General features: G+C 44.8%; 1 protein-coding gene across 1 annotated transcript in view; it reads right to left on the minus strand.

Annotated features, from left to right (window-relative positions):
• LOC118794116 (glutamate receptor ionotropic, NMDA 2C-like) overlaps nt 1-24,761 on the minus strand; it is a 51,530-nt gene that overhangs the window by 17,264 nt on the left and 9,505 nt on the right. Inside the window, exons 2-5 of the mRNA XM_036552278.1 lie at nt 18,401-18,839; nt 9,443-10,038; nt 7,734-7,848; nt 129-340 (exon numbers count right to left, since the gene is read on the minus strand). Coding sequence (XP_036408171.1) covers nt 129-340; nt 7,734-7,848; nt 9,443-10,038; nt 18,401-18,823 — 1,346 coding nt within the window. The 5' untranslated portion in view covers nt 18,824-18,839. The remainder of the gene's footprint in view (nt 1-128; nt 341-7,733; nt 7,849-9,442; nt 10,039-18,400; nt 18,840-24,761) is intronic.

A 24,761-nucleotide genomic window follows, 5' to 3' on the forward strand; every position in this document is an offset into this window, starting at 1 on the left:
CTTTACATTGTTAAACAGTGAATGGTGGATGCTGTAGACCGCTACACAGTTAATGTGTAAATGTTACTGATTTAGACACAGTGAATGAGTAGATGCTGCGCTGTGTTACTCATGTGACGAACGCTCACGTTTCAGTCTTGTTGGATTGGCGTCGGCATGGCACAGTGTTGCTGCCGCAGGTGCCCGTGACGGGATCCACGCTCTCCACGATGACAAAGGGCCGCTCCTCCAGCGTGGCCACGGTCAGGTGACGGTTGTCCGACACCGGCTCCAGGTACCTGCCGTAGCGCGGCCACACGGGATAGCGCATCTGCAGGATCCCCGATTCGTAGTCCCCTACCTGAGAGAGAGAGAGGGTGAGAGGGAGAGAGAACGAGAGAGGGAGAGGGAGGGAAGGAAGAGGAGAGAAGGGGAGAGAGGGCGAGGGAGACGGAGAGAGAACGAGAGAGGGAGAAGGAGGGAGGGAAGAGGAGAGAAGGGGAGAGAGAGTGGGGGGGAGTGAGAGGAAGAGAGAAGGGGGGGAGAGTGAGAGGAAGAGAGAAGGAAAAGAAGAGGAATAGATTCGAGGTAGGAAGAGGAAGAACGAAAGAGAGAGAGAGGGAGAAAGATAGGAAGAGCGAGAGGGAGGTAAGAGGAAGAGAGGGAGGGAAGGAGAGAGGAAGGGAGAGGGAAGAGAAGGAGGAAGAAAGAGTTAGGGAGGAAGAGGAAAGAAGAGAATGAGGAAGAGGGAGAGAAAGGGACAGAGGGCGGGGGGGTCACATCAGTGCATGTCTATCCCCCTCTCTAATTCATGAGGAATGAAAGGACACTTGATTTACAACTTTCCCCATCTCTCTACACTGGCTACCGGTTACAGCTTGGATTAAATTCTGGATGTTACCGAGCACTAACAAAAACAGCACCCCCATACTTACAAACTGTCATCACACCCTGCATTCCTGCATTCTCTGGTCCCCTAGTCCCCCCTTCCTGGAAGAGCCCCTCATCTCGTTCACATCCCTTCTCTACTTTTGCCCCCCAGGGGTGGAATGAGCTCCTCATTCTTTCAGTGCAGACACAGAAACCACTGTTCGAATTCAGGTTGTAAAACGGATTGTGATTTAAGCAGAAGGTAGAAGATAAAAATCTGGTAGCACTAAAAGCGTAAGTGGTAAAAGCACTGTAGCAATAGTAACTTGTGGCGCTACAAACTTGATGGCTTGATGGATGGAAATTAGCTGTAATACTTTAAGGTTGTACAGCCTATGACAGCAGTCCATTCCCAAAATGGCATTATATTTCATAGATGGCACTAATGATTCAATATCTGTGCAAATAATTGCCTAGCCCTTGTGAATGCACTTCTTGTAAGTCACTTTGGATAAGGGCACCTGCCAAATGAATAAATGTAAATGCAAATGTAACAACTCCCAACAAGTCAGTTTTTGTGGTCTCCAGATGAGACATCAAATCACGTACAGGTGGTTGCCTTCTATGCCATCTGAGCCTTTTTTATTGAATTGTTTACATGTTTGGTTTTTGCTAAAAAATTTTCCTCTTGCTACTTTTAAATGCTTGCTTCCCTTTATGCACCCCTCTTTTGGAATCGCTGTTTGCACATTTGGCCCATCTCGCTGCAGCAGCCTCTGCAGCAGTATGGGAATGCTGGAGCTAGACAAAAGCAGCCCCCTCATACAGTTCTGCAGCCAGCTGCTGTTTTTCACACTACAAATCCCACAGTGCACCACAGCGAAGTGGGCGCCAGTTAGACAATAGGTGCTGTTCCGCTGACAGTACCTGAGGAACAGGAGACAGATGACTCGCAGGGTGTCTGAGAGCAGCGGGACAAGACCCTGCTGACCTAATCACCCTGAACCCCTGCAGAACGCAGCCAATTTATTGTGCTGCTGTGGGCTACCAGTCTTTGTTGTCTGATAACATGGACGGAATTGAAGGTGGGACGGTCAAAGGTGAATCACTTGGTAGCTCTGCTGTTTATGCATTTGAGTGGCAAAAACATTATTTTTAAGAAAGAATATAATTTGCTGCAGCACACAGACAGAGGAAGAGGTGGACCAATGCATTCTGTGCTTTGTGTAAAAGGGCTGTGACCATGAAAAGCCTGCATTTTTTGCTTGTTATTGCTAGTTATTGAAACAAATGGTTCCTGCTACAGTAAAAGTCGGGAATGATGTAATTAAATTTACAATTACATTGAAGTCACTTTAAGGAACATAATATATATGAGTGATTGATTTACTAAATAAACAGCCTGTCTATCTCAAACATTTGCGTTGACCTGGTTTCCCGCACTAAACGGTTGGCACTATAACAGCATTACACACTCAATAGCTAGAGTGACTGAGGGTCTAATAGGTGTTGCTGTTGCGAACTCAAGTTCCTCTATCCCAATTTCACTCACAAGCCCAGCACCCAGGAGGAGCTCTGTGTGCTGTGTGTGTGTGTGTGTGTGTGTGTGTGTGTGTGTGTGTAATGCTCACATCAAAGACTTCCACACTCTCTATTCCACAGTGTGTCTCCAATCTTCCTGCTAATGTTGAGAGCCCATGACTGTGACCAAATGGGAGAGCGCCTCTCTCTGCCTCCCTGTCTCTACAAACTGAAATTGATCTGAATCAAGGGTGCAAATAGCATTGGGAAAGTCATTAAAAACGATATCCAGGATGTAAATCATTTGGAGGAAATAGATTTCGCATATAAAATCTTCTGGGGATTTTATGTGTTTGGATATATTCATCTGTGCAAGTGCAATCCCACCTTTGTTAGTCCTGTTTTTTTAAAAAACATCGTTAGATATTTTGAATGTAGTTTATTCCCTAAGTGAACCTTTGATTGCAGGTGTTATAAATCATAAAGTATTACCATATGCCGCAGGTGTAATTTTCTGAAATGAGCGTCTAAAAAAGTCGTACCTCATTCTTTTCCTCAATCATGGAGTAGTTTCATTTCTGCAATTATAGATTTATTATGCAAAACAATGCTTCTCTCAGTAATTGCCTCTCCATTATGCTGACGCAACTAAAAAAAAAAAAAAATCAACTTGTATTGTGATCTGTTTCAAGCTGGCGAAGATAGAGAATCAGTAAATCAAACTGGTCAATATAGCATTCACATACATTGTCACACACTGCGGCAGACCACATTACTTAGTAGCAATGAAAAAGACAGAAATGACACAGGAAGAGAGATCGAAGCAGCAAGAGTGATGATATTAGATGTAGCTCTTGCATTTACATTTATGTTGAATGTTAATTATAGAGTACTGCATAAAGGATTCACTCTGAAACGTCCCCAACACCCCCCCCCCCCCCCCCCCCAAAAAAAAAAAAAAAAAAAAAAAAATACAACGATCAAACAAAGAATAACACCTTTCTTTCATCCTGGTTCACTGATGGCAACTGAAGACAAACTTCTTTGTAAATGACTTATTATAAATGTCATTCTTTCTGTGTATCTTTCCTTTTTGAGTTATAATGGGAACAGTGCCTCTCTCCATCATACAGTATCTCCCTCACTGATCTCTGTATCTCCCTTCTCTCTCTCTTTCTATTTCCATCTCTCTCTGCCCCTCCTGCCTCCAGCTGTGACTGACAGCTCCCGGTTCCACATTCGGTAAAGAAGTTCACCAACACAGGTCCACGAAGGAAGACCAAATATTGTTTCTCCCCTTAACCTCAGCATGCCTGATCTCTCAGCGATTCCACCGGAAATGGTCTGATCAGTACTGCTTTGGCAGGAATGTTCTGGAGAGACTGTATTGCTGTTCGTACTCTTTGTTGCTTTTCCTCACAGACTTTAGGTCCTGTGGAATGCATCAGATTTTCCAATCTCATCAAATTCTGCTCGGGACGCCGTTTCTCAACGCTGTGGCTTATTAAAGCCCCACTGTGCTCAGACAGAAGGTTCTAATTCTGACCGCGGGGCACCGTTAACCGAAAAGCCCGGCGCAGAAATGCGAAAATCATAATCAAAACAGAGATGAAAGTCCATTTTACTTTTATGGCACGTTCTGTCTCTTTTTTTAAACTAAGAAAATGATCACAATCTTAACTTGAATCTTCACGCTGCAACTATTATGCAGCGTAGTACTGCGTACTGTAGATGGAAGAATTTATTATCTGGAGAGAAAGTGGTTCGGGCGGCTTCTGCCCTTTTAATCCTTCTGAAATCCCTGCTGTTTTGTTCTGGAAATTCAGGCCTGGGTACATGAGCTCCCTGTGGCTCATTAGAGTGAGAGCGAGAGCATAGACCGTGGAGCGGCGCGGACCGTCTCAAACGCAAATCAGTGCCGCTCCGTTCCTGAACGGTTAATTATGGCGAAAATCAGCGGGTCAGCAAAATAAATGGGGTCCCTCACCTGAGCTGCCGGGCCCGGCGGTGCTGAGCTGAACAAACGCTTCACCCCAAATTGCCTTTTCCTCTTGATAATAACCTTTCTGTCCGTATGGATACTTTTCACTGGAACTTGGAACTTGGGGTGAAGTGCAATTTCAGAGAGGAGTAATGCCGACGTGTATGACAAATATCAGTGTTTGAGTTCGAATGCAAACAACGTACTCTCTGAACTATATCTTCCTGACTGAGCGCCATATTATCTTTTCTCTCTCCTTTCTTTCTCTCGATTTCTGCCTGTCTCCGTTTCTCTCTCGCCCACTTAAAATTCGTTTCCAAAATCACAAATGCTTTATTGCATTTTATTTGCATTTATTGCTCATGGTCGCTTGTGTAGCAGAAGCAATTATAGATACACTGAACACTATACAAGGAAAAACACAGTATTACAATAAAGAAAAGTCAAACTGAAATGCCTCCTTATTCCTTTTCCCAAGACGCTAAAGTAATGAATTCGTGGTAATTATGACCATAATGTTATGTCATAAATGGACAAATTGAGCTGTCATCTGCATGGTTTTAGCATTTTCTCATAGTAATATTTCACCCTTTCTGTTTACCTGAATTATATACTCCTTCAAATTCAAATAATAAAACATTGCTTTATTTGCACAACAATTAGCTTGTGTTGCTATGAGCACAGATGTGCAGAGAACATTGCAACAAAACAAGAACAGTCAAACTAAGACATATCCCTACTCTCAATCCCCAGAATACTTTCTCTGTCTCCTCCCCCTATTAATGTTCCACACTCCTCTCTTCGAAAAGTTATCTTAGAAGGAGGTGGAGGAGCCGGGCGGGAGCAAAGGTTACGGAGTTTGAAGGACTACTCCTCAGACACATTAAAGAACAGCGGCTGTCAGCGCTGAGGCGCACGGCGTTTGAAAACAGCGGGCCGGTGATTTATCCGGATTGTAAAACGGTGACAGAACACGGGCTGCGTGGCGGCTGAGATCGAGAAAGCCGGATGTCTTTCTCAGTGGTACAGTTCTCAGATCGGTGTGGGAGAGAGGCCGAGGGGTTTAGAGACAGCGAAGCAGAGCACAAGAGCGGAAAACGGCGGCAGCAAAAGGATCCAGGTGGAGTGATTGATTAGAAACCAAAGTCGGAGTACAGACACCGTACACAAAAGCCCTGGCTGCACTTTGTAGTCTCCTTTGTGTTCTTTTCAGAGGCAAACCCTTTGTTCTGCTTGAGAAGAGTCACAACTTTTTGGGGAAGCGAGAGCACAATCCACACTTTCAATGGTGGTGTCTCCCAGGGTTCCTTATTACAGTCATGCTCAAATAGGTTCCATGATTTTTTAAATAAGCCATTATCTCAGTACGATGATTTCAAACTGCCAAGGCACAAAGGCTCCGGGAAGTCAATAAATACATCACTGTTTGCGTTTCTTGCACAGGAACGGGACAGAGACCGGAGATTGTGTTTACTCTTGGAAAGATCACAGAGCAGAAGGAAATGACAAGACACGGAGGGGAGGACTGAGCAAAAACGAGATCAGTATTCTCACAGAGAGGGAGACTGTGTATAAATGAAATGACACAGAGGAAGATGCCCTCCACATACAGTGACAGACAGAGATGTACTTTACATATCATGATAGAGAAAGAGATATACTATACATATAATGATAGAGAAGGAGATGTACTATACATATAGTGATAGACAGAGATGTACTAGACTTATATATAGAGAGGTGTGCTATGCAGAGAGATTGAGATGTGCTGTACTTAGAGTGATTGTATTACTTGCTGTTCATTTTATGTGTAGTATTATGATGTGTTTTGTATTCTCTGATATAGTGACTGGGATGTATTTTAGTATACTTGACTTCCCTTGTCTAGTCAGGTTGCACAAGTTAACTTGTGGTAGAGCTTGAATAGTGTTATGCTCACACTCACTGGTGTGGGCATGTTGTTAGCCTGGTCTGACAATGTTGCTCATTCAGCTTGAATGGATACACATATGTTCCTTTGTGCTGGAAGTCACTCTGGATGAGAGCACCTGCTAAATGCATGTAATGTAGCATAATGTAATGATTGAGGGACAGTACCTATAGTGACAGAGAGAGAGGGGTACTGTACTTATAGTGATGGAGGGAGATGCGCTGTATGTAAAGTGATAGAGAGGGAGAGGTACAGAACATTTATCAGCTGTGAAGGAAGGAGGGAATCTTGTTATAGAATCATGTGTACAAGCTGTACACATATACTGTAGTAGATAAGTTCATTTTTTTATTCCACTGAGTCCACCCATATCTGCCTATTGCAAATTGTTACATCCACTTCCCTCTCAGATCCGACCGAGTCAGCTTGATCTGTCAGGTCTTCCAATTACAGACACCTTGCCTGGGGTTGTAACAGAGTATTTGAAATTAATGAAATTAAATTAAACCAACCCTGGAAAACATCAATAAGGAGGTAATTAGTAAGTCTGAGGCCGGGAGCTGTGTTCTCTCTCTAGCAGGGATCTGATGCGCAGCCCTCTGTCAGCTGTGACTAAAAAAGTACTGCCTGAAGACGCAACACTTCACCAGGTGACACAGCCACTCTCAGCCCAGGAAACCATGGCAGTGTGATGTCTAAGGACCGTGCACAGAGGGCCGAAATAACCTTAAATGAGGCCAAAATGCCTGTTAACTGAGGGCGGCGTTACACCAGAGATGCTGGAGCTGACATTTAATCCAGTGCAGACAGCAGGCCCAGACTACAATGTGGCGATAGAACCGTGACCGTGGGTTTGCTATTAATGAGTGACAAAGACAAACTGCCCCTGGCACAGCAGCACCAGGCCACCAGGATGACCTTTGAATGGAAGCTGTGTGTTGAGTTTTCTTTTTTGACAGACTGGCTTTTCAGATGTTTCTGTCCATCAGCAAGAAGTAGTCCCCCTCCACGCAAGTTTTAATTGGGCTGTAGTTACTGACTAGGCTTATTGATTAACAACAGCTTTAATTAAATGTTGTACATTGAGTTTTTTTTGTTTTATTTTTCCTGATGTGTTGTTTAATTAAAATGCAATGCCCCAAATGATTATATGTAATCGTAAGTAGAATAGGTTTAGCATATAAATGAAATACTGATGTACAGGAGCATCAAATTTGAAACGTACATTATGTTATGTTTAAATGTTTGAAAGAATGTTCTGGCAGTGTACTACTGAAACTAAAGTGATACTTCTGACCCCATTGCAGGCAACTGAAACATACAACAATGTGAAATGTTGATTTTTTTTTTGTCTTTGTCAATGAAAATGCGCCAATGAATTTAAAAGACGTATCAACTAGTGGTAACAGCAACAAGAAAACATAATCTCAGAGAGCTTGGGGAGGATCTTACCTTGTCCCACTGTCGCTCGCGGTCCAAGGTGATGACGACCATCGAGGGATTGACCAGGTAACCGTCACTGTTGAAGGAGAAGTCCCTGTGTTCCCAGGTTACATTCAGCATGTGTCTGAAACAGACAAGTTTAAGAGGGTTTGCATCCTGTGCAAGATGCCTTTTGTCTCCTTTTTTGTCTCTTCAGGACCTTTGCAGCCTAGAAGTGAGTAAAGGGAAGTGTCACCTAAATGCATTTGATGTGTTTAATATTTCTGTAATGTGTTAATAAATATGCATGTTTTGTGGAAGTATCAATTTATTTGGCATCTCAACGTGTTTGCATATTAATTAATTTGCAATTTTTAATATGCCACAATTTTCCAGGTCTTTGTCTTGAAGAAGGGTTCAGGGGATAATTTTGACCATAATTTTTAAAAATATATTGTCAGCAACCTCCCCCTCCTCCAACCTCCCTGTCCAGTAGAGGTGATTAACACATGTTTAGTGATGCCAGTCAGGGTAAAAAGCCATCTTAATCTGTTAATCTCTGTAATCCCATTAGCAGGTGTAAGGAATCATAATAAAAAATTATTTATGGAAAAAAGAGAGAAAGGCGGGTTATATCTGTAGTAACACATCCCGTGCAATCACCAAAGTTGCTATGGTTCACCACAGGTCAATCTGTCTGTGGCGTGTGTGTGTGTGGGGGTTGATATCTGATGTGACGCCAAGGAAACAGAACCTGAAATTATCGTCAGGTTCAGGTGGCAGTTTTTACTCAGTTCATACAGTTTGCTGCTCTAAAGGACACCACTTCTGACACATACCTGGAATTTCATAAATATTATAATCAGTCAGGCTCCTGTTATTATAATTTCACTTTCTAGAGCTCCGCCCTCTTGATCCCGCGTTCACGCAAAACCCTTCCCCCTTCCAGTCTCCCCAATCACCTGACCTCCTCTAGTGCCAAACACTGACTCCATTTTCCCCCGAAGCTGAGCCTGCTTTTGGCTGATTAATATTTTCTGATCCAATAGGATTAGCTGTGTGTTTCCTGGCACAGATGGTACCAGATTGCTCTTTTGGGTTGGGCTGGCATGAGTGTTCATCTCTCTCGCTCTCTCTTTCTGTCTCTGATCCAAGCAGCGTGGGCATAGCGAGCACAAAGAGAGGTGGGGGTTGGGGGGGCGGGGGAGAGGGAGAGGGTCAGGGACAGGGGGTAGGGGTTAAAACAGGGGGTCAATCTGCTTTTTGTTACTGCCTGTCCACTACACCTGGCAGATGTAACTATGCACGGACAGGCTCGGGCCCCAGTCATTTTGGCCGGTGCTCCGGTCCTGTCACACGCCGTGCCTCACTCAGCCAGGTTCTGATTTCGTCACACAGTTTTGTCACGCCTCCCCACCGTGGCACTTTGTTGGTAACTCCTCCAGAATCAGAGGCACGGTCGCCTAATTTTGGGAAGCGTGACGCCCATCCGATTTTCCCCCTGCCAAAAAGTACATTACACACTGTGCATGCCACGCCAGAGCCCGTCTCAACCTTGACACCTTAACAAAAAAGGCACAGGAAACTTCACAGACCCCTTTCCTCCTCCCCTCTTGGCCCCTCCCCGTTTTGTTTCATTTTTGGCCACTCCCCCTCCTGCTCCTCCAATCAGTACTTCTTCCCTGACTCCTCCCCCTGGCCTCTTTGGCCTCTGCCTCTTTCTTCCTGCCTCAGCTCACCTGAAGAGAGTGTCATTGCTGGGGGGCTTGGGGGGCCCCCGACAGTCCGCGTCCTCATCGGGGAGGGGCCCCTGGTGCTTGCGGAAGCTCTGTACCCCCTTGACCACAATGGCCACCCCGTCCCGCACCCGCTTCCTCAGGCTGGTCTTCCAGTGGGCCGTGATGATGCTGATCAGGCCCACGGGGAAGCTGTCCGGCGGTGGCCCGTCCGGGTTCCCCACTGCCAGGCTGGGCAGCATCCAGATGTAGCCGGGCCCCACCAGGCCCACGGTGGCCGCCACGCGGAACAGGTACTGCGCCTCCTCGTGGGAGCAGTACACCAGCAGCACCTGGGCGTCAATCTGCTGCAGCACCCGCCGCGCCCGGATCTCGCTCAGCCCGTCTGACATGTCGAAGGTCAGCACATCCTGCAGCTCCCACAGGAAGTAGCTGGTGTCCGTGAAGGAGTGGATGTAGTCCACGAAGGCCTCGTACCCGGGGTAGAGGCTGGTGATGACCACGAAGCTGTCCCAGTTGTACTCCTCCATCACTTTGAACATGCCATTGATCTGCTGCTCAATGGAGGAGCCCAGCTGGAGGAAGGCAGAGCCCTCTTCCTAAAAGGGACACATAAGGGCAGGGACTCAAGTTATGCTTTTTTCCAACTGGTTGAACAAGTTCTGCAGGCCACATTAATTTGATAAGTTAAATCTCTTAATGGGTATCCAGGTCTGAGTTGCCGTGTATGGGTCTGAAATATTTTTCTGTTGGTCAAGCAGGACCTGAAACATTTAAGGGAGGTACTAAACTTATTAATATTTAGTGGTATCACAATGTCAAAAACTCCTTTTACATCATACAGTCTGAGAATATTAAGAGACAAGATAAGAGGTCATTTGGATTCTTAACAATGCAGGTTTCAGTGAAGCGATTAAGCTGAAATCCAGAGGTCTAACATTGGATTGCGAGACATAAAGCAATCAATCTGAGATGCAGCCACATGTTTCAATGTCTTTGCTTGAAAAAGGGAGCAGATTAGACATGGGCCGGTGGCTATTGAGGACACCCGTGTGGAGACCTGGCTCTCTCAGAACCGGTGTGACAGCGGTGGCCTTCACAGTGGTGGGAACGCTAGCCTGATGGCTACAGTAGCTCCTTGCTCTGTCTGTTCCAGACACAGTGCGCGGCAGAGCTGAGTCCAGAACAGTGGGCCCGACGGGTCAGAAGGGACCATCTCTCCCTCTGTGGTCAGGCTCTTCAGTGAGTGGAACACTGACCCGAGCATGATTTATTGTAACTCATAGTGTTTACCCTTTATCTTCCACACACGTGGCTGTCTATCTGCCCGCAGCCTGCCTTCCTACTCACCTGGTCTTCTCCACACCTTGGGTCAGGAGCTATATACAGACACACAAATCAGCGGTATGCGTTGTGTTTGAGGTTCATCATCACACTTCTGTGCGGAGCTGTGCTTCAGTGCTCCGTTCAGCTCGGAGCTGCTGGATCGCATGGGGATTGCGTGAGGTGACCGTGTGTTCAGGGTTCAGCTTGTGCCTGCTGATGCTTTTCATCGCTCTAAGAGTCTCCCGCGCTGTGAACAGAGCTGTTTACCTTCCCATTTGCTTGAATCCTTTCTGTGATTGAAAGGTTGTGTACGCTATGTGCCGGTGACGGGTGTGTCCTATGGCAGGGTCTGAAGACACGGCCCGCTCGGGGCTTGTTTCTGACACTTTTCCCTCTGTGCAGATGGAGGCCCAAGGGAACAGCTCCCGGCGCTCTCCCCGGCCCTCAGACCAGATCTCCTCTGCAGGTGAGGCACGGAGCCACTACAGGAGGGGTCATAAATCTGTCTCCACCACCCCTCGCTGTCAGCGCAGAATCTCTCAGTACTGTTGGCTTGCGGTTCTGTGCGCCGCTTGTTCTCGGTGCTTTCAGGCTGTGAGAGTTTGTCCAGCAGAGAGAAGCACATTTGCTTCTGGGCCTGCTTATTTCTGTGGGCACTGTATATTATATATTACTGTACTGTATGTACTGATGTGTGCAGTGTGTGTGTGTGTTTGTCGATGCAAATGGTGTGTGTTAATGTGTGGTATGCTATTTAATGTGTGCTTTAATGTGCGTTTGTGGTTGTGTGTGTGTGTGTGTGTGTGTGTGTGTGGCAATGGGGGTGTACATTGTCAATGGGGGTTGTCTCTTGTGTTGTCTCATATGCAACACAGAGGGCTTTTTAAGTTCTCTTTAATTTGCACTCATTGAAATGCAGCTGGTCTCTTCCAGACCAGCACACACAGTAGTCCACCTGGACCAAGGCTGTGAAACACTTCTCCAGTTAATAGGACCGCCCAGACTCTCTGTAGTGCCACACAGATGTGACACTCCACTTGTACCCTATTAAATACTGCTGATGTCACTGATTCTGGTTGTCTGTTTCTGAGAAAATTAAGAGCTACCGACTACACTGAGTGTATTACAGACTTTCTGTCTCGGAGTTACAGACTGTCTGTTTCTGAGAGTGTTACAGGCTGTCTGCCTCTGGGCATGTTACAGGCTGTCTGTCTCTGAGAGTGTTACAGGCTGTCTGTCTCTCAGCATGTTATAGGCTGTCTGCCTCTGGGCATGTTACAGGCTGTCTGTCTCTGAGAGTGTTACAGGCTGGGTGGCAGAAGCTCCAGGGGAGGATCAAAGTGCAGGGGGATGATCTGGGAAAAATCTAAGCCAGATGTTGGCAGGCGCCAGTCACGTTTTTTGGGGTCGCTGGGTTCGGGGGAGGGGGGAGGGAGAGGGCCAGCGCAGAGGCAGTGGGAGACAGGTTAGGGGTCAAACGCATCACGATAATCTTAACCACACAACGAGTGAGGAAAATCCCAGGGCGCGTGCTGAGCGTCTGTGTGCAGCCGCGTCGCAGCGCGGCGTGTCGAACAGCCAGGAGCTGGCCCGCTGCAGCAGGGAGCTGAGTGTCAGGGCTGCGGATAGCTAACACACGTCACTAAGTATAGAGAGATGAATATGTAAAGTGCAGACATGGTGTGCATTTCTGAGAGATTAGAGGCATTTACTCTCCCGCTAATCCCACCGCAGTCACGGTCAAGTTAACAGGAGCCGGTGGGGAAAATTACCGTATCGTATCTCTGAACTAATGTGAAAAGGAGGGAGGAAAAACACCCCTGCACACCGCTTATGCAGAAACGTTCCCGTTAGGTATTTATCCAGGTTTGTTTTATTTGGGGGGGTTAGCTGAGCGTGACGCCGTTTCCTCTTTCTGAGGGGAAGTGAGTGGAAGTGAGCAGATTTATCTGCGTGAGCGAGGAGCAGCGGCTGATAGGGATAGTGAGAAAGGGCTGGAATTGGGATCAGATTAGAGGAAAGAGCTCAATGTGTCACAGCCACCAAAACAGCTATGCGCAGCAGTGGGGGAGATGGGTGTGTGCCCCTCTGGGTCCACTGGACCTAACTCCAGCAGAGAGAGAGTCCCATTCAGTCACATGCTCTGCAGACATTCCTGAATGTTCTTTTCCCATGATCAGCTGGGTGGGGACGAGCTTTTTCATTCACGTGTAGCATATGAATTATTATCTGTATGATAATTACATTGATATAGCAGTTAATTAACATGTTATTCCAAATATGTTGCTATTAAAGGATGAGAATTTTATGATTTATATTTTGTACTTGATTTTTTTCTGTATTTTACCAGGAAAAGTCCTGTTGAGATTTAAAATCATTTATGAGGGAGCCCTGGCCAAGAGGCAGTATCAAATGACTGCAAACATATGAATTTGGAAAATAGTAATTAAAAGGACTGAAAAGTAGACAGAGGGAAGTCAATGTGGCAGTTGAACTAGGTCCTAATGCACACTGATAATACCAAGAAAAGATATTACATTACAGTCATTTAGCAGACACTCTTATCCAGAGTGACTTACATACAGTAGGTTACTATTTTATCAATTTGTACAGCTGGATATGTACTGAGGCATATGTGGGTTAAGTACCTTCCCCAAGGGTACAACAGCAGTGCCCTAGTAGAGAATCGAACCAGCAACTTTTCAGTTGCAAGATCTGCTCCTTATCATTACACTGCGCTGCTGACCTTTTGTCTACTGACAGTTATTTGGATAACTGAGCACATTCTAGGGGTATGGCAAGAGGTAAAGAGTTTCACTTGTGTTCACTTGTACATTATGAACACATTTTGTGAATGAATTTCTTTCTTCCCTTCCTGTTGCTGCTGGCATGTCCTACCTGTCCAGGTGATTTTGTGCAAAACAGGCCCAAAGCAGCAAGACCCTGAAGGTTTATGATTCCATGTGTATATGTAGCACCATCAATACTATTGATCTGTCCTGCTGTCTGCACAAACATGACTGTGAGTAATGATCTATTGGTGACTGATAGCTGACAGCCAGGGCGCTGTGGTTTGAATTTCATATGATCTTGATGTATGGACTCGCATTGCTCTGTGAGATTGGAATCCATGGACACCGGCAGTGTTCCTAGATCGGAACAGTCACATGACTGAGTTCAACACTATTCACAGACAATTACAATTAACTGGCCTAAATTCAGCAGAGATTCCCAGATCAGTACAGTTGCTTGGACTAAATTTGTTTGATTTTTCTGTTCTTTCTTATCATATGTTTCTCTCATTTTCAGTATCATTTCCAGAAAGAGAAGGATTCCTCCAGCAAGTCCTCTGTGGTGGTCTCCCCACCACCTGGATCTTTATATGAGAGCCCTGATAGGCTGCTGCCATCTTGACTGCCATGAGATTCAAGGACACAGCTCTGAGAGCAGGCTGGGGAGAGCTGCCATTGGACCTCCAGATGAGAAGGGCACAAAATTCTCCAGCCAATCAAGTTACTCTATAAGATGGACCCAATACCTGTCTCATAGGAAACATGAACTAGTCAACCATTTCTCTGAGAGAAATTGCTCAACAGAGTAGTCAAAAATGAAATATTACATATAGAGAGTTCAATTACTGTCCTTAATCACCAATCACAATTGTCTCATCTCACCAAATTCACATCTCAAGATAATAAACAAGCATGCCCACCAAAATAATAAAGTAAAACAGATTAGCTTCTGATATTTTAGACTACAGGACTATTTAAATGTCTTCCAAGGGATGTAGGGGGTAGTGTATTTCATCATAACATGTATAAATGCAGTGTGATAACTAAATTAAAGAATAATGTATTTGTGTTTATGTAGATATATATGAACACTAGGATGAGAAAATTTGTGCTAAACCTCTCCAACAACAGGCATGTCATATCTTCAGAGGTTTTAAATGGAAAAACAACCATGTAACCACTGCCGATTTCTCTTTCTCAAACAGGATAACTAATGCTTTTTTAAATTGAAAACTTTTATGTCATAAATGACCAACGTAATGTCAGCTGTTGCCCACATTGTCAAAGAAAGAGAAACTGAGAGTTTATGTATGTGTATATATGCATAAACATTGTAGTACTTTGTACACTGTAGTACAAAATACCCTGTCAATTATCTTAAACAATTCTTCTCATGTAAATTAAGTCTATTTGAATTTGACTTCAAGAGAAGGAGAGACATGGAGAGAGAGGCACCAGTCTCTCCTGAATGAAAAATAGGGAATAGATCAATGTGGAATGTTTGATTACATATTTGTACTAAATCTAAAGCTAATCATTTAAGCTACATGCTGAGTTGTTCCGCAGTAGTTCTTCCAATAATAATAACAGTTCTTCAACAATAGGAGAGTTCTTCCAGCTGCCATAATAATGGCATGTCTGATGTTCACACAGATGCTCTGACCCAAATGCTAGATGAATGCAGAAGGTGTGTGTCTGCACTATTGATAATGTCTCTCTCACTGCTCCTCTCTTCATCAGCCTCCTGCAGAGGGCTTTTATCAGTGGAACGTGATGAGACCACTTAGAGGTGAAATGTCTGCACTCCTATTTCTTCCTGCTGCAGAAAATGCCATCATGATGTTTAAAAAGTGCTGTCATTTTTGAAGTCTTAAAATTTTTAGGAGCTTGTCAGTTCCACAAACACAAATACTTTTTTCATAATTTTTACAAATTATTCTTTAAGTCTAACCTGAGTGGAGAATAAATGTTCCACTCTTCTCCCACCCAATCAGACTCTTCCTTCAGTTTCGGTATTCTGCCCTGTTCCCCCTCAGTCAGACTCTTCCACCAGCCTCGATGTTCCACGCTCCACCCACCCAGACAGACAAATATGCACACATAGACTTTCCTGCAGCCAGGTTCGTGTGCCCTATACACACTTAAAAGCCAAGTCTCTCTGGATGAAATCATTTGCCTTTGGCGGCTCTTTTCATTCAGATAAACAAGAGACTTTCAATTATGGCCGCCAACCTTTTGGTAATTGCGTTTTTTTCATAGTGTATTAATTTTCTAATTTATCTCAAGTGATTAGCTTTTGTGTTTTCTGATCAGGTAATTAGAGTTTAAAGGATTTTCAGGAGGTATTTACTAAGCCATGATTCTATTGCTTATCCAGACCGTGTTTAGCAGTTAGATTACAAAATATTTTTCCTGAAATTAATCCAGCTACTTGACAGCTTCCAATAATGTGCGCCCTAGAACAAAGAATACCAAACTACAGCTGCAGCTGTTTCTGTACTGCCGTGGGGCACAGACAAACATAACTCACAATTTCCAGACTTTGAGCTTGTCAGACGTCAGGTTAAATTGTTATTAACATAATGACATCTGACCATGCACTGATATTTTATTTAGATGTTTTGTGTGTGTGGTTAGTTAGAGGCATAAGAAACACACGAAGCCAATGTCCCCTCCGAGGCTCATTTCCCAATGCTTGGCATGTCTAAACAGATAGCTTCTTTGTATTTAATTTTTTCACTGAACAGTCAGGGTGGCCTTTAAAATTTTACACCAGACTCTGTCTGAATTTGAAATCAATGTGTTGAGTCTAAGTCAAACTACAAGACAGAGAGAAACAGTGACTGTGAGGAACAGTGAGAGGAGTAAAACCTCGGTGACCTGTCCACCTCTATCCCTGTCAGAATGAAACTAATTTGTTCCACTGCTGTGGGGTCCTGGTCATTATCAGCTCATGACATGGCTGGGATTGAGCCCAGGCCGCAAACCTCAGTACGCATTGAAACCACACACCTTAACCATGGATCCATTCAGGAGCCCATATAATACAAATATGTGCATTGGATTTTATTATAATCACATTGGTTTATGCTATTTAATTTAACTTTTGTGTATATGGAATGCTCTGTCTTGGCGATATTTTAGAGTCCACTAAATCATGTTGAATTGAATTGAAAGTGGGAGACACCTGGAGATAGTGAGAGACAGAGAGAAACATGGAGAGGCAGAGGAAGATAGTGACATGTGCACAGATGCAGACAGTGAGAGACAGAGAGACATGGAGAGACAGTGAGAGACAGTGGGAGATGCCTGGAGACAGGGAGAAATGGAGAGAGGTACGGGGACACAGAGAGAAACAGGGGGAAGACAACTGGAGATAGTAGGAGACAGACGGAAAGAGTGAGACAGTGGCAGATAGAAAGAGGCAGGGGGGACAGCGGGAGAGAAAGAGGGAGGCAGAACGGCACAGTGGGAGACAGAGAGAGACAGCGGGAAACAGAGGAGACGCGTAATCTGCAAAAGAACTAATGGAAATCGAAGGTGCGGGGCAGACTTCATACTTTCTGCCGGTCAGATCTCTGCAGGCTGTAAATTCGAGCAGGACCGCGGTTTCTGCGGAAATGAGCAGCGTTGATTAAACATTACATCGCCGGGCTCCTCCCGTATTCACAACGGGAGGTCAGAGGCCTGCTTTATCGCTCCCCATTTCCCGGGCACAAACGCTTTGTTTATTGTTACAGATTGAAAATCCCCGGCCGGAGAATCCGCCTCGCTCTCGCCGCAGTGCGATTTGCATAGAACTAATAAAGCCGCGATACTCGCACCGCGCTGGCCCTTTTTTAAAAAATCCATATTACAGTGGACACTGTCCTGCTCATCATCCCGTTACGTTCCCGATGGCCAGCATTATTTATGGCTGCGTCTCGCCTACGAGAAAAATTAATACCGGGTGGCTCGTGTGCGCGGTGATTTCATTATAATTGCGGTTGCTTCCACCGTAGCTGCCTTTGATGTGATGTTTTTTCTGACTGCGAGCTAGTTTAATATATATAATAATAATACTTATAATGCCTCTGCCTCTTCAGGGCACCTTGAACCTGGGCTATTCTAAGCCAATCAAAGTGCTTCTCTCCCTAACGCGGTTTGGTGTAAAGTGGATTTAGCAAACAGTACGTGAATGCAAACAGAAGTGCTTATATTCACTGATGTATTGGTGGGAAACCTTATCCTACATACGATTAGATACTTTATACTTATATACTACTTACATTCTATATATTATTTTACTTTATCACGAGTCAGTGACCAGGAAAACAAGTCATTGTTGAATCAATTGATTGTGTTGTTATTGAATCAATTCATTACAAATCATGAACTGGGCTGTGTATCACTCACAATGACAAATGACAAGCTTTTATTGTGGATTAACCAAGTTGCTTTAGTACCAGCAGGCTAAGACATGCAGTTAAGACATGCAGTTACTTTCACACTGAAAAACTGACTCTGATGCATCAACAATGGTTCAGATGATGGAAAAACAGACTCTGATCCTGAATCATTTGCTGTGATGCTAGAGTGGTGGCTTTGAATCTAAAACACTGGCTCTGTTGCTGAAATACTGGCTCTGAATCTAAAGCACTGCCTCTGATGCTGAAATAATGCTGATGATTCTAAAGAACTGGCTCTGATGCTGAAATAATGGTGATGATTCTCAAGCACTGGGTCTGATGCTGAAATGCTGGCTCTGAATCTAAAGCGCTGGCTCTGATGCTGAAATAATACTGATGATGCTAAAGCACTGGCTCTGATTCTGAAAGGATGGCCCTGATTCTAAAGCGCTGACCTTGTGCGGCAGAACGACGGTCGAGCCCCCGCTGATGCCCACGATGGGCACTCCTGTCTGCGTGGAGATGAAGTCCAGGATCTGCGCCACGGCCTCGGAGCCGATGTTGTCCTCGAAGACGATCCCGTGGACACGGTTGGTGGCCAGCGTGTCGCAGATGCGCGTCAGCAGAGCGCGGGGGTTGGTGTCGTTGACCAGCACCGTGATGGGGTTGACCTCCAGCGGCAGGTCCAGGAAGTTCTCGCGACTCAGCCGGCCCTTGATCTCCGTCTGGTAGGCGGAGCCGCTGAACACCACCGCCACGTTGACGGTGGGCGCCGGCTGCCCGAACGGACGACCCAGACAGCAGGGGGCAGCAGAGAGCAGCAGCAGCAGCAGCAACAGCCACAGGAAGGCTCTCAACCACCCTAGTGGAACTCCCATCTCAGCCACCTACTGCCTAAAACAGAGTGTGGGAGGGGGAGATAGTGAAATAAAGGGAGAGAGATGGAGAGACTGAAGGAGATAAAAATATCCAGAGGGAAGGACAGGAGGAAAGGAATTGTTTGATTTACTATTTTGTATGTATGATATTTGATTCAACATATTTATTAGGATGCTTTGGCAATCTGCTTGATAAAATAAAACTAATGAAGTCCATTTGAATTTGAGAGAGAGAGAGAGACACAGAGAGAGGTCAGGAATATTAGATGAGCACGCTGTCTTTTTTTTCTTATTTTATTTTTCATCAGAATGTTATGATAATGTTCTGTAATCCCACCAGACGAGCCCTTCGTTTTGAGTTGACCCGTCTGGTTTTTGACAAACGCCCCATCAGTTCCCACTCTGGGCCCCTCTCTCCACTACCCCCCGTCTCATTTGTCTCATTTGAGCCTGTTAATGGGGCGGCCGCAGCAGGGCGCAGCGGGCAGAGGGACAGGGCGATTAGAGCGGGCGGAGGGGACGGGCCGATTAGGGCGTCCCGCGTGCCGTGCCACTGAGCCGCCACGGGCCACCGGTCAGCTGCCGAACCCCCCCCCCCCCCCCTCAGGAGCCCAAGCAGATGGTGGGCGACTGCAGAAAACCATCTCTCTTTTTCAAAAAACAAAACAAATCCAGAGCAAGGGAGATTAGCGTCTCCTCCTGCTTGTGTCTCTGCTTTTGCCACAATACTCACAATGTTAGCAGCTCGTTCCCACCCGCAGTGACGATAAAGCCATGACCCTGACTTTCCACTGCCGCCAGGCCTGTGCCACACAAGTTAAACTACAGTATCTGCTACAACCTCAGATATGGATCCAGCATAAAGAGACTGTCAGCACTTGTGTTCAATTTTCTGCTGTACCCAAGGGAATCCGCGTGGTATGTGGTATTAACATCCACTACAAACTCATCACACTGCAAAAATAATCATTAATGGAAGTCTCCTAATTACATTTATTTCGCTTCTGGAATGTATAACATTAATTTAAACTTTCCTATGTTCTGTAGACTGTAATACAAAGATAAGATTCACTCAAAAGGTCCTATTAATAGTGTTGTTATGCATTCTTGTTTAGAGGTAAAATGATTGAAAAAAACATGAGAAATATATTTATGGCAGCATAGGCGTGTAGCAGGTACCCAGAAATGTCAAAATGATATTAATCATCTGAAGTAATGTTACTTTATATATTACTTTGCATATTTACATACTGTATTTATATACATTCCATATTATTATTATATAGTAATAGTCTGTTATATATTACTTTACTAATATATAAATATGTATTACTTTACTTTTAAAGTTACTTATCCCTTCCTGAAATGTTCTTAATCTCAGTGTTTTCTAGTTCACTCGCTGTTGATGCAAAACACAAAAAAGAAGCAATTGCCAACAATTGCCTTATGTTCTTAGCTATTGCAGATAGCAGAAGGGGAGATATTATGGATATTAGAACATTAGGTATTACAGATATTAGAACATTAGGTTGATCAGCATGTTTCTATGGGCTCTCCTCTGGGATGAAACGCCACTGCCAGAGCTTTGCAGTGGCAGCTCCTGATTGGCCGGTCTGTGGCACCTGGCCCCGTGTCATGGTCTATGTGATCCCTCATTGGTCACCACTTGGCCCGTGCGATCTCGTCATGGGCGCCAGATTTTCAGTGTGTTTAAATAACAGTGGGTTAAAGCCTTGTAATCCCCCCTGTAATCCCCCCTGGAGTGGGGTCGCAACCCCGGCGTGATTCTGTCACCTTAATAAGCATTCTTGGGTGACAGGAAAACCTCACTGGACAAGTTTTATCCCAGCTGCTATAAAGCATCTGAATGTGAAATGACATTGCTGTGATTTTGGCCGGTAATGTGTTTTTCTTTATTGCCGGTGGGTGTATTGTCAGGTCACACATGTCTACTTTGTACCACTGGACTGCACCGTTATGTTATTACCTGTCTTATTTTATGTCCAAGCTGTGGAAAGAATATCTCATAAATATGCATCATGCTGTGTGTCCAGACAAATAGGAGGTCAAGCGTCTCTATCCAGACTCAGTCTGCCTGAATTGGTCTGGGGTCAGCGTCTGTAACTCCTTAGTCACCTTCCAGCATGGTGTGCAGCACTGGAATCAGTGTGGGTTCAGTACCTGCTGCCTCTGAATTGGTCTGGAAACAGTGTTTGCAGTGTATGAATCAGTCTAGAACCAGTTTCTTCTGGTCCTGAATTATCGTAGAACAGTGTTAGAATGTAGTTGCTCAGGCTCCAGTACTCTGTGGCGGGGAGTAGAAAGGTAACAGAGGCAACAAAGGTCCCAGGGATGAAATTTACACTACTATGCCATCATGTTTAGCAATTGGTGGGTGCATTTTTATTTACCTGTAATGTGAGCCCATTATAGAAAAAGTCATTATCAAGGTGGCCAATGTGAAATGGAGATTCCGATGTAAGATGTTTTTTTTTATTAAAAATATGACATACTTTACATAATGTGCATGAAATAATGTCCCACTGTGAGGAAAAGCATTTTGAAAAGTTTAATGTTCCCAGGTTAAACGTTGACATTGACTAAAAGCTATATTGGCTAAAAATTGCTATATTTGTTGGTACTTTCCCTGTCTTAACTTTCCTTTAATCAAGGCAGATTATCATTTGGAGAATTACTGTGGTATATATACAGTATATGGAAAACTAGTATATCTGCTAAATAAATAAATGTAAATGTAAATGTATATGCATACAGAACTCAGTGGAATTCAAACACCTACAGCAGCAGAGACATTATTGACATAATCAAAGTGTCGTACTGTGTTGATTTTTCCTCATCATCACAGAGCCCCTAAGCACAGTCAAGGTTGTGCTGAGTGATGGAGCTTTAGTAAGTAGAATAGGCCTTGCAGGTACCTCACTAAAGTCTCCAGATATCTTACTTTGGTCCCAGGTTTCAGTGTGTTTGAGATCAAAAGGTCAGGGCACATCTATTTTTCTCTTAGAACTTCTGTAGAATATAAATATATGGTTTTTTTATCTGTTGGTGCAGCTGTTTTTTTTTATTCATTTTAAATTAAGAAGAAATTATTCAGTCAACAGCTGTCAGATTGTAGGAGTGTTTTTATGCAACCAAATAAACCGTCATTCTTTCTCACCCTGACTCCTGACAGCGACTGCTTTTCAAAAGATCGTTCAATTTTCCTGCAGCCTTTCTCTCGATTTCTCTCAATTTTCCTGCAGCCTTTCTCTCGATTTCTCTCAATTTTCCTGCAGCCTTTCTCTCGCATTTACAGTTTGTCCTTCTTTCTTGTTTGGATTGTGTGCATTTGCCAGTTACACCATTTTTCAAAGCACTGTCAAATTTCTGCAGCATGTATGTTTTATGTTAGTACTGTAAATGGAGTCACCAGACAGCCTTCATCATCAAGCACAATAGTGTCCAGCTAGTCAGGGAGGGGGCACAATGAGAGATTTAACAGCAGGATACTGGGGGTCCGTCAAGGTCTGTAGATTGAGAATCTGAAATCTGTGGCTTGGTTTATCGAGAGCACTCCAGATCAGTGGTTTCTGCTCTCTCGAGTGATGTAATCCACTCTTTCTAAATCTACAACTGAGAACATTGTTTTATCTCTCGGTCCCTCTCTATCACTCTCTCTCACTTTGTGTATTTGTGTGTGTATGTGTACATGCGCATGTGCATAAGCATGCATCTATGTATGCGTATGTGTGGGTGTGTGTCTCAAGTGTGTGTGTGTGAGAGCTGAAATGTGTGTCACTCTCCACAGCCAGGTCATATCACTGCGCAGTGTTTTAGTGTGTTTTTTTTTTCAGATTAGTGGCCCCCTGCAGCTCTCCTCATGTCCTGCTTGCTCCAGAGCTCTCAGAGAGAGATTAAACCCGAGTCACTGACCCTGCTCAAACCAGCCCCTGCTCCAGCACTGCCCTGCTACAGCCCTGCACTGCTCCAACAAGCCTCTGCTCCAATCAGCTTCTGCCCCAACCATTTTCTCCTCCAATCAACTTCTGCCTCAACCAGTCGTTGCTCCGATCAGCCACTGCTCAGATCCTCAGCTGCTCCAACCTTTCCGAGCTCCAACCGTCGCCTTCACCGGTCGCTCTCTTTCCCAGTCAACCCATGTTCTAACTAGCCACTGCTCCAAAGCCTGCACTGCACCAATCAGCAACTTAAGAAACACCAAGGTAATTTTCCTATTGCGGGCACCGCTGTGAAGCTGATGGGGGAACAGAGTTCAGCGTCTCTGGACTGGCCACACAACATCAGCCTGGAGTTTAACGAAAGCAATGGTCCTGACCTCCTGGAGATGTGAGCAGGGTGGCAGCAGAGCATAACAGCCAACGTGGATCAGCATGACGCAGCTTAAGGGGCAGGCTAACAAGCCCAGAGTGTCTTTAGTCACTGAGCACACCCTCTGAAGCCCCGCCCACCACTGTCTGACAGGAAGTTCCCCGAATTACACCATTGACATTCATTCCCTACTACCTTTATTATTTACACAGCCTTTCAATAAAATGCAGATGGAAGAGTGAAAGAATATATTCCAGTTATTTAAAGATCAATGCTTTTGGCTAAAAGCCTTCATTGGGGCAGTGCCTATACCAGACAACAATATAAACAGAGATTTCAGCCTATTTTTTTGTTAATAATCAAAATATATTCTTTGACTCTTCCATATTCAATAACTCAAATTGGTGCAGAACATTTTTATCTACACTTATTTCATGCATCTTGGTGGAATGAGCACCTTTCTTTGGTTAATAAAATACACACTGAAACCCTTTTTGTTAAATAAAGAGTAAATGAGAATTAAGAAGCTGATGGTTGTTTCATGTTAATTTCTGGTGCCTGCAGTCGAATCCCTGCGTACCCTTTAAATGAATATTCCTGGGGCCCGGATTGACCTTATAATGCTTCTTCTAACTTATTTTTTATATTTTTATCAACAAGCCAGAGGCTGTCAGATGTCACCATCACAAGAGGAGCTCAGATCAGGAAGATCTGTTACCTAGAGCGCCTGCTTGTACAAAAGGCAATATCACCACAGGCTTAAACAACTGTAATAGCAAACACGTAAACAGTGACAGACATCAATAAATCCATCATATGCCTGCAAACTCCCATCAGTAATTAACTCCAGCATTTATATGCCCGTCTTATAGCCTCATCAACAATGGGTTTGTTTTAGATGGAGCGGCCTGACAGATAACAGCATTACGAGAATCCGGCAATTATTCAAAATCTAATTCAACACATTTCCAGGACGCCGGTGTACAATCTAAATTCAAATGCTTAATCCCAAGATGCAGAATGAGCCAGGGCTCACAAGTCCATCTGTTTTACATTAGGTGCACCTCCACAACTGCATATCGCAGCAGTGAAATTCATCGCTGAATCAGCAGGAAGATAGGTCATTGTAATTATACACACTCAATATTCATGCGGTGGAATATCGGCCATGCAGAATGATATGCGTAAACTTCCCCCCCTGGCAATACGTATTTGAGCCCTTGAAGGCTGTCGGGAAGGTCCTGTGTTGCTCTCTCTCAGCTCAGCGCCCTGTCTCACCACCCTCCTTCTTGCCACCCCTCAGCCTCTCACGCCCTCCCTCGCTCTCTCGTTAACTCTCCCTCGCCCTCTCTCTGTATCACCTACTACATTAGCGGTGCATTCTGCCCCGTGATTGGTCGTCCACGTGACCGGGCACCATGTGGCTGGCAGTTAATACACCGTGGCGTTGTTTCTTTCGGATGGAGGAGGTGGGCGGGGCCCTGTCTCTCTACTTTTTTCATCCTCCCATCCTCCCATCCTCCCCTCTGCCCTCTTTGACATCCCTGGCACACCCCCCCCCCCACCTCCCAGCTTTCCTGCCAGGGATGTTCGCAAGTAAAAAGCTGCT

Source organism: Megalops cyprinoides, chromosome 19 (assembly GCF_013368585.1).
Source record: "Megalops cyprinoides isolate fMegCyp1 chromosome 19, fMegCyp1.pri, whole genome shotgun sequence".
Classification (NCBI taxonomy): domain Eukaryota; kingdom Metazoa; phylum Chordata; class Actinopteri; order Elopiformes; family Megalopidae; genus Megalops; species Megalops cyprinoides.